Here is a 10,855-nt window from a genome sequence, read left to right as displayed (position 1 = left end):
CCTCCCAGAGAAAATACCAGATCTGATTTTTAAGGGAGGAGGAAGAGCTAGTCAAAGAAAGACAACAGGGTGTCCCAGAGAGAAGAAACAGCCTAAGCGAAGGCCCAGCAGTGGGAGAAAAGAGGTATTATCCTGGTTGACAGTGAGGTCCACCAAGCCTGCCTCACTGCTGTCTCTCCAGCAGTCACGGACAGGTGGATGGCCTCCAGCTGGACCCACAGCACCAGCCCTAAGAGGTGTGACATTGAATGAGGATGGATGAGGTAGGGTGGGAAGAGAAGGGCAGTAGTCAGGGGAGGACACCGTTGCCCAGGGGGACAGATTTGATCCAGGAGGGCATTGCGAATGCAGTTTTCAGAGCATAAAGGAAATTTTTACTGTACCTGAAACACTGTTTTAGAAGAATAGGTACTGTTCAGGGATGGAGAATTTCCCCAGTTTAAGAATTGATGTTGTGTTATTATCGCTTCCTCGAATCATTAAAGTACATATGAAAGCACCTACTATCTCCTGTTGTAGATTAATGAGCCCTAATGCAAATTCTGTAATACCAATATAACGCCGACATGAACATATTACCATGTAAAGACTGTTCTTATGGGCTAAATAAAGCAGAGAAGCAGTGGATTCCTCAATCATAGACACCATAAATGTCTTCCATAATGGCCACTCTATTCACCCTTTCTGTTGGGCTCTCAGCAGTAACTCATATCCCCCACTTCCAGGGCCCCCAGAGAGGGCTCAGCTAGGAAAGGCAGGACTTAAAACAGGAACATTTTAATATTGCTGCCATTTGCCCAATGGCAAGTTATGGTAAGAACTAAAACATTTTATATATTTTTTATATTTGTGATTTTATACATACACACACACATATATATATAATCAGAAGCACGAATTTCCATTTAATAAACTGCTTCTCAATAAATAGCAGTATTTAGCTCATCAAGTTTTATAGAATGTCCCTTTCTACAATTATGCAAGAATCCTAGTGGCTCTCCTTTTTAAAATACCTTAAGTGAAACTGAAGCCTGATCCGACAGAGAACTGACTTTTATAACAACTACATTCTACCCACGAGAAGATTAATGGCCATTTTCCTTCTCCACTTTCTGTTGAAACCCTTCATGCAAACGAGACAGATGTGAGGAACTTGACACATAGCAAAGTCAGGTCTGACTTTCCTAGTTAATTTGGTTGGAAACCCCCGGGCATTAACTTCACCCTCCAGAGAGCGTCCTTCAGAGGTAGGAGCCCACTTGTCATTAATCAGCTGGTTTGGCGGCCACCCAGCTAGGTGTGTCCTGAGGCAGATGTGTGGGTCTAGTGGCAGTCTCTGGTCACCTGAACCAGCCTCCCGGGTGTGGGGCTAGATGACTCACAGGCAAGGTGAGGCTGTGAAGCCCAGGCTCCCCGCAGGGTCCATGTAGACAGTAAATGATAATTCTAGGATACAGCTCCTACTACATCAATGCCCCCATGGGAACTTGAGCAGGCCAGTGAGAGGAGCAGAGTAAGAGGGGAGGAAGGATGGCACCTCCTCCGCCTGCTACCTGGCTTATCACCTGAGGACTTCAAAAATGGTTCCTTTTCATTAGCTTCTGTGACTGACACCTGGCCTAGAGCCAGATACACTGTGACTGATGCAGAACACCATGTTGTCAAACGGCAGTGGGGCAAAAACAATGACTGGTTTTTTTTTCCATTAAAAAACATGAAATTCCTGTATTTCAAAAAATTTCACAAAATAAAGGGCTGATTAAATTAGGAAAACACTTGCAAATGACGGTATCTGGTTACCAAGTGGAATATATTTACAAATGATTACATCTGATTATTGCATGGGAAAGAGGAGAGTAAAAATAGTGCTTATAGCATGACCTCTATTTTACAAAAAATAAAACATGTATGCATTTTAAAAGGAAGACACAGTCACTTCAAAGAAGCCAATCTGACCAGTGATCATAAAATTGACTTTTTTGTATTTATGCTTTTCTAAAACTCCCACATTTTCTACATTTATTTATTCTGTGATTTAGAAATTTTTAGTGAAACAGAGATAGTTATACTCGCTCCTATGAATTATTTTAGGGAAATAACTTAATAGAATGAAAACCAACTATAGGCATAAAGGTATTTACTGCAGCTTTATTTTCATTATTTAAAAAAATGGAAATAACTTAAGTATCAGGCAATAGTGGAGTAACTAAATAAGTCCACTCTACCAAATATTGTGGAGTCATTCAAATGATAATTATGATGACTACATAAATATTATAAATATAATTTTGATAGAATGCTCAAAGAAAAAGATTGACAAGATGTAGGTGTATTAGGCAACTATGTAAAATACATCTTCATTTGAACAACTGGGAGAAAATGTGTAAATATGATAATAGATACACTAGCAAGTGAAGATTACAGATACCTTTCTAAAAATTATATTGTTTTTCATATTTCAAAAGAGTGAAACAAGATGGTTCTGAATAAACATTTTCAGTATAGGTCAGGGTGGTAGGAGCCCCCTTGGTTTTATGCTGGCATCTGAGTCTCCTGATTCAGTCCATCCACACTCAAGCATCATTACAGGGCAAATCTGAATTACAAGTCAGTCAGTCATCTACCCTGGGCAGAAACGCAAGTATAACACTCAGAGATTCAAAGTTAACAGAGACAAACTGGCATTTATTTTTAATTGCAACAATTAGTGGATCCTGTGAAAGACCAGACAGCATTATAGAGTCCGTAAACCTGTTAAGAGTGGCTCACAATCTATTTCCACCAAAGTCCAAGCTCGTTAAGAGCAAGAAATCAATAGAATCATTTTTTCCCCCAGAAATCATGATCATGTACCAGATACAATCTTGTTAGGTTAATCTAATTTATGAAAAGCTATTCTGTGAACACATTGTTAAAGTACTGTTTACTTGGACTAATAAAATTCTGATGGAAAAATCAAATAAGAAAGTCCTCTAGTTTATTCTTCCTTTAAAAACAGCCAATAACTGGATAAACGTGCACTCACAGAACCTAAGTGGCCCCAGGAATGAGATATGCTGGCAGGTCAATTTTGTAGACCAGCTGGAAAGAGATAAAGGGCCAGAATGAGCTACTAGGAGGCAAAGGGTGACCTGGGTCCTCATCCTTAGTGGCCAGGACAGCCATTACATTGGAGAATCTTACATGTGGTATTTTTATCCCCTAAAATCATCCAAAGTCACAGATCTTGTGTCTGTCTAACGGCAAAGCCCTCCCCATTTCAGGCAATACCCCACTGCCCCTCCTGTGCTAAGGGTCTAAGAGAAGCACATCCCTCACACAACCTACTTGGGAGAAATGCATTTCACCATGACTGTTTTTCTCCGAAAACATCCTTTAGTCTAATAAACCTCTATTACCATGTCACAAAGTACAACAACTAATCCATTGTACTGTCATAAGTACTTGTCGTATGTAGACGTGAGAGGCGATCAGTGATAACAGTAGCCAAATAATAAATCAGGCTGATGATCATTCGCAAGGAAGTAAGGCGTGGGCAGAAGGTGTTTAAGGAAAAAATCCAAGGAAAGATGAACAGATGCCAAGTCAAGTCAGGCACACTGTTGGCAGTCCTGCTCAATTTCTGACCTTCACACTTGTCCAAACGTCTTCTAGCTCTTCTGTGTGCACGAGCCCGTGGAAACCATGCACTGTATGCAATACTCTACAGGTCTTTTTAATGCCCTTCTATTACTAATACAAGTCTCATTTGTTGAGGAAAGGAACCAAATCCCAATCTTTCTTTGTCCCCAATGGCAACCACTCTTCCTGGCATGCAGTTGGTCCTCAATAAGTGATTAATGGAGCAGGAGTTTTAAATGGCCGTAAGCATAAGGTCAATCAGGGCTTGAGTGCCATCACTGACTCCTTTTTGTCATCTCGTGGTTGCCATTGGAGACAAAGAAAGATTGGGATTTGGTTCCTTTCTGAAAAGGAATTCTAAGTCTAGTAGAGCATATTTTTTTCTCCTATATTGCAGTTGCCTAAAAATATGTTAGTCTCCCCTGCTCGACAGACATATACGCAGATAGCAATCATGTGGGGTATGTATATTGAAATAACACAGTACAGCACAAAAGAGTTATTTCTCAGAGGCCACTATACAATATGTCCACTTACATCACATTGGCCAGAATTTAGTCTTATGACTTGATCTGGTTGTAATGGGAGGTGGGATATGTATTCATTTCATGGAATGACAGTGTGCTCAGATACAAATTGTGCTTCTGTTCCTATGAAAGAAGGGGAAAATGAATTTGGGGAGCCAATTAGCAATCTCTGTCAGGAAGCATCAAAGATTTTTAATAAGGGAGTGATAAATTTAGACCTGTGGTTATTGGCATCTCTGGTTGCCCCAAAAGCATCAGTAGGGAAGGATGTGGGGCAGGAAAGGAAAGGGAAGCAACAACAGTTGCCAGAGAACAACTAAGAGACAAAGTGCGTTCTTTGGCTTCAACAACTAAGATGGTATTGGAGGCGATCTTTGAGAAAGCTGTTTTCTCAGAGTGAGGTGGACGCAAAAACCTGAAATGACAAAATTACCAATTATTTTGTCCCTTTTGTTGAACGCATTGGAGAAGAAACAGACATCTGCCAAAATTATTGCTGGAAAGAAATCATGGCAAGTGTTACAGTAAAGGGTACTGTGAAAGATTCAAAATGAAGTAAGGATTGTTAAGACAGTCAGTTGAAACAGAGTGGAGAGGTTGTGGATGCGGGCAGAAGTAGCAGGACGTATGCCCCTCTCCTGTTTCAATCCTGGGAACACCAGGAACTTCCCACTTTTGTCAGTTCCAACTCCACCACCTCCTGGAATACATCCTTCTATTTTGAACCGTAATAAAGATAATATAATACCTGTTAGCTAAAGATCTAAACATATATCGGATGGTCACCGTAAACTCTGCCAGCACCAATCTTAATTCTTTCCAAACAAGTATGTAACCTGGCAGTTTTTGCCTTTTTAAGACTGAGCTCCTGCTCCCTGGCAATTCAGAGAATACATTTTATTTCAGCGGACTCTGTGCCCCAGGGATTACGATCCGTAAAATCCCAAATAAATAATTTAGTTGCTTTACACACTCTTCTTATTGACCGACAGTATAGATGATGTGCTGAGCACAGAGGAGAGGGAGGTGGAGTCTGATTTGAAGGAGAGGAGACAGAGGAGAAACTGCAAAATGAAAGCTGCCCCCGACAAGCAGCTGGCCTGAGGAGTAATGTATTTTTTCAAGTGTTTTCAAGACCAGATGTGGAGTGATCTCCATATTTAGAAATTGTTTATATTAGAGCCATTCATCTCATGCATTCTAATCATTTCATCCAGTCCTATTCCTATATTTGTTCTATAAACTTCTTGAGAGCGGAGGCCGTGTCTTCGCTACACGCCTGATGCCTACGACAGTGCCTGGCATTTGGTCGTTGTCCTGAGCTAATAGATCAAAGTCAGAAAGGCTAATGGGGACTTTCAGCTCTTGCTTTTCACGATTTCCTGCAGGGTACAGAGGCCTACGCAGTCCCAACGTGAAGAAAACAGACCCAATGGAAAGCAGCACCGCTGCCCCCAAAGCACAGCCCCGCCCTCCTCGGACTGGCAGCGCCAGCTGGGCGGCCAGACCTTGAGCGAGGCTGAACCGCTGAGACCGGAACCCGAAGAAGGCGGAATCCAAGGTGGTGGAAACTTGCTTCTGACGGAACCAAACGGCGGCGCTCACAGAGCCACCCGGACTCTTTTGGTAACGGAAGCGCAGTAGCCGCCGCTTCCTGGTTGCCGGTGGGCGCCGAGGGCCGCGTTGAGCTGAGGCGATGTTGCCCTTCACTGTGAACTTCAAGGTGTCGGCGCGCACCCTCACCGGGGCCCTCAATGCTCACAACAAGGCGGCGGTGGACTGGTGAGGGCGCCGGGCTTCGAGGACACCGGGTTCGGCCATGAGTGTGTAGGGAAGGGGAACAGGAGGTTTCACCCCCGGGTTCATTTGGCCTCGCCGAGCCTGGGTGCTGCCCTCGCGCTAGAGGTTTTCTTTAAATGCTGGGTTTTTGTTGTTACTATGAAAAGAGTAAATGCCCCATGTGTGAACCTTCCCTGTGCAAATATAGTGGCCCTGTTTCTCCCAAATGTGTTTCTCTTTGCTCATTCCCCAAGCCTGCCTTCCCATCGCATTCGCCTGTCTTGACCTCTCCTCCCGCATCCAGGCTCCTCTCCCTCCACCGTCAAACTCCCCTGCCCAGTGTCTCTTCCCCGGTTTGTCTTTTCCTTCTCTCTCTTTCATCTCCCTGTTTCTTACCTTTAGTCATTCCACAACCTGCCAGAGCCAGTGCTGGTCGCCTGTACCCTCACCTGTCATCTCACCTTGACCTTTCCACTGTAAACTAACACTGAACTCTGAACATTAATACTTAGATGGAAAGCGAAATTCTGTAGCTGGGGCTGTTGGGAATGTTGGCAAGAGCGAGGAAACCTCCTGTCCAGTGTTTGTCTTTTTATCTGGTTGGAAGGACCAGGACTGGTCACAGATGCCTACGGAACATGATCTCAGGCACTTTTTTTGTGAGTGCTCAGGATTCTAAGTTGAATAAGACAAATAGACGACAGGGGTTGCTTTGTACATCTCCGGGGCTGTATATGCATGTCTCTTAGAACCTTTTTTATCCACATGAAAAACAAATGTCAACATTTTTAGTTTAGCTAGACATTTTATTTAAATGGGATAAGGTAAAAACAAAACAACTGGCCTTTATGCTTCAATAATAATTTTATTAATGGTAGTACGTATTAGATTTGTGATTTATTTTAGCATGCCTCTTGGCAAGAGAGAAGTTAAGTCTTTGTTTTGTACTCAAATTTTAATATCACTGTTTTGTTAGGGGCTGGCAAGGTTTAATTGCTTATGGATGTCACTCGCTTGTGGTAGTGATCGATTCCAATACTGCCCAAACTCTTCAAGTTTTAGAAAAACATAAAGCTGATGTGGTCAAGGTAAGTCAAATCCCACTTTCACCCTATAACATATTGCCTATTCTGAAGTTTTAAATATCACTAGATTCTCATTAAGTCATATATGTAAATGTTGAATAGCTTTTAAACATAATGATTCATTTGGGGTAGCCTAGCATTTTCGTGTATATGATTTAATGGCAATCCAGGATGAGCTATTAAATACTAGCTCTTAGGTGATTTTAAAGATGATGGATAACACCAGTTCTACCATTTACTCATTCATTCATTCGTTTTGAGCACCTGGCATATGCTAAGGATATAGAGATGAAAGCCCTCAAGCAATTCATTGTCTAATGAGGAACAATGAAAACATATAAATACGGTATGCTAAGTGAATGCTTAGGGACAAAGGAAGCTACCTAACACCTAGTTGTAGGGATCAGGGGAAGGTCCCAGAAGTCTTTCCAGTTTAGGGACTGGTAAACAGTAGTTAACCAAGTGAAGAATAGGGGAAGGAGCACCACAGATAAAAAGAAGACTGTACACAACGGTAAGTAGTGGGGTATAAAGTTGGCTAAAAGTTGGGATATGGCTAGAGGGTTATGGACGAGGAGGCAGCCAGAGAAATTCGTCTGTCCTGAGAGTGTTCGATGGTTCTGAAGGAGTTTGGATTTTTAAGTAGGCAATTGATAAGGTTGTATTTGTATTCTATAAAAACTTACTTTGGCAGCAGTGAGGATTTCTTGGAGAAAGGCAAGATGAGGCAGTGAGATCATTTAGGAGACTTTTGCAGAAATTTTGGCAGGAAATTCTAAGGGCCTAAAATAAAGCTGAGGCAGGAAGGAGTCATATTCAGGAGCTGCTGAAGAAGTAAACTTGATAGCCTGTATAGTAATCAGTTTAAGGAGAGTCAGGGAATAGAATGATTCCAAGTTCTGTTTAAATAACTGAATGATAGTGTTGCTATGACAAGGGGAGTAGGTGTGAAATCAGTGAGTTTAAGTTTTCAACATGCAAAGTCTGAGACGCCTGGTGCAATTGATTCACAGTGACCTGAAATCTTAGAGAAGATTAGAGATTGAGATTTGGGGATTTTGGTTTGTTTGTTTTTGATAAAAGCTTTATTGAGATATTCAGACCATAAAATTCACCAGTTTATAGTGTACAATTCCATGGCTTTTAATATATTCATAGAATTGTGTAGCCAGCACTGCAATTTCATCACTGCACCTGTTAATAGCTGCCCCCCATCCCCTCATTCCCTTCATCCTTAGGTATCCAGTAGAATACTCTCTGTCTCTGTAGATTTGTCTATTCTAGACATTTCAAATAAATGAAATCACACATTAAATGTCCTTTTGTGCCTAGCTTCTTTTGCCTTCTTTCATTCAAGGTTCATCTGTGTTTTAGCATGTGTCGGTACTCTGTTCCTTTTTATTGCTGAATAATATTCCAGTCCACAAGTATACCACATTCATGTATTGATGGACATTTGGGTATTTCCCAGTTTTTAGGCATCATGAATAATGTTGCTATGAACATTTATGTACAAGTTTTTGTGCGAACATGTGTTTTCATTTCTCTTGGGTATATACAGAGGAGTGGAATTGCTGACGCATATGGTAACTCTGTGTTTAACTATTTGAGGAACTTCCAGACTATTTCCAAAGAGGCTATACCATTTTACATTTCTATTAGCTGTATATGAGGATTCCAGTTTCTCCACATCCTCACCAGCATTTGTTATTATCTGTCCTTTTGATTCTAGCCATCCTATTGGATGTGAAGAGGTTCTCATTGTGATTTTGGTTTGCATTTCCCTCGTGGCTAATGATGTTGGGCATCTTTTCGTGTGTTAATTGGCCATTTGTATATCTTCTTTGAAAAGTGTCTATTGAATCCTTGGCCCATTTTAAATTGTCTTTTAATTATTGAGTTATTAGAATTCTTTATGTATTCTACATAGAAGTCCCTTATAAGATACATGGTTGGTAAATATTTTCTTTCATTCTGTAAGCTGTCTTACACTTTCTTGTTGGTGTCCATTGACACACTAAAGTTTTTCATTTTGATGTCCAATTTATCTATTTTTCTTCTGTTTCTCCCATTGTTAAGATTTACACCTTTGTTTTCTTCTAAGAATTTTATAGTTTTAGCTCTTACATTTAGGTTCTTGGTCCATTTTGAGTTAATTTTTATATATAATGTGAAGTAGGGAAAAATGCAGCTGATTTTTGTATATTGACCTATATCCTGTGGTCTTGCTAAACTCATTAGACCTAGTAACTTTGAGGGGATTTTTTACGTAGACAATCATGTCATCTGCAGATAATGGCAGTTTAGTTTTTTCATTGATAATCTGTATGTCCTCTATTTTTTCTTTTTCTTGTCATGTTGCATTGGCTGGGACCGTTACTATAATGAACAGGAATAGTGAGACTATATTCTTGTTTTGTTCCTGAGCCTGGGGGGAAAACATTCAGTCTTCTACCATTAAGTCTGGTGTTAGGTATAGGGTTTTATTTTGAAAAAATACGTTCTCCCTCCCACCCATTTCCCTGATCTTTTTGGCATTTCTGGCGTTCTCTTTTCTTTGTGTGGATCCAGGTTTCAGTCTGGTATTATATTCCCTTTGCCTGAAGAATTTCCTTAAAGTTCTTGAGGTATATGTCTAATATAGGTTGATTCTCTTGGTTTTTATTTGTCTATGAAGATATTTCATCAGTTTTTTTCTCTTGTAATTCTTGAAAGATATTCCACTATCTTCCAGCTTCCATAATTTCTGAGAGAAATTCTTGTCTTTATTTCTCTACATGCAGTGTATGTTTTCTTGTCTGACTGCCTTCAAGATTTTCTCCTTATCCTTAGTTTTCAGCAGTTTGATTATGATATGTCTAGGTGATTTAAAAAAAAATACACACACGCACTGCTTGGGGTTTACATAAATGGAATTCAAGCACTTATATACATAGATGCAATCAATTCTTATCCATGATAGTTTTATTCTGTAAAGTTGCTGCAAACACTGAAATTAGCAAATACTGAAATGTTGATTGCTCAGTTGATTGAATTGTTGATTGTAGGGTAAATACAACTTAGGTTCTTGTGAGCCTCTTGTCACAACATTTTCATCAACTGATCAATATATAACCTTGTTTTGTATTTGTTTTGTTGATTCATTAACATTGAACTCACAGCCAACAGCACTAAAACTCATGCCTGAACAGGGCTTATCTTCCGTGTTTGTCCCATAAGGCACATCACAACTTCTTGTGCTTGGGACCACTAGGCAGCACTTCAGCACTGTGCATTGGGACCATTTTGAATTTGAACAATGAAATCATCAATAAAAAGCACAAAAATGCCCCCCCCCCAAAAAAAGTGGTGCTCAATAGACCACGAGAAAGACACTCATTTGCATTATGAGAGCTGAAATAAGAACATTTTGTTTCACCTGGGAATACACATGTCTATTGGTGACTCAAATTTTTCACCACTCTGCATGTGTCTGAATGACTGTGAAAGCACTGCAAGTATTCATTTTTTAAGTAAAATCACAAATTCCAGTGAGTGGGCAAACACATCTGCAAATAATGCGGATTGACTGTATATACACACACTAAATATAAAATATACACATAGACACACATTCAAACATGTACATATATGCATATACACTCTTTTTTTTTTTTTTAAGATTTTATTTATTTATTTGAGAGAGAGAGAATGAGAGAGAGCAAGCACATGAGAGGGGGGAGGGTCAGAGGGAGAAGCAGACTCCCCGCCGAGCAGGGAGCCCGATGCGGGACTCGATCCAGGGACTCCAGGATCATGACCTGAGCCGAAGGCAGTCGCTTAACCAACTGAGCCACCCAGGCG

At 40.6% G+C, this 10,855-nt stretch overlaps 1 protein-coding gene across 3 annotated transcripts in view; it reads left to right on the top strand.

Moving 5' to 3' along the window:
• The first annotated feature begins 5,772 nt into the window (after positions 1 to 5,772).
• The window catches only part of WDR11 (WD repeat domain 11), a 57,551-nt gene continuing 52,468 nt past the window's right edge, over positions 5,773 to 10,855 (top strand). For all 3 annotated transcript variants that reach the window (XM_081823389.1, XM_081823388.1, XM_081823387.1), the window contains exons 1-2: positions 5,773 to 5,930; positions 6,904 to 7,015. In XM_081823389.1, the coding sequence (XP_081679515.1) occupies positions 5,845 to 5,930; positions 6,904 to 7,015 (198 nt within the window). In that variant the 5' untranslated portion in view covers positions 5,773 to 5,844. The remainder of the gene's footprint in view (positions 5,931 to 6,903; positions 7,016 to 10,855) is intronic.

The sequence above is a fragment of the Leptonychotes weddellii genome, chromosome 6 (genome assembly GCF_054177405.1).
Source record: "Leptonychotes weddellii isolate Sample4059 chromosome 6, ASM5417740v2, whole genome shotgun sequence".
Taxonomy (NCBI): domain Eukaryota; kingdom Metazoa; phylum Chordata; class Mammalia; order Carnivora; family Phocidae; genus Leptonychotes; species Leptonychotes weddellii.
Note: the sequence above shows the minus strand (reverse complement) of the source record. Positions and strands in the feature narration are given on the sequence as shown.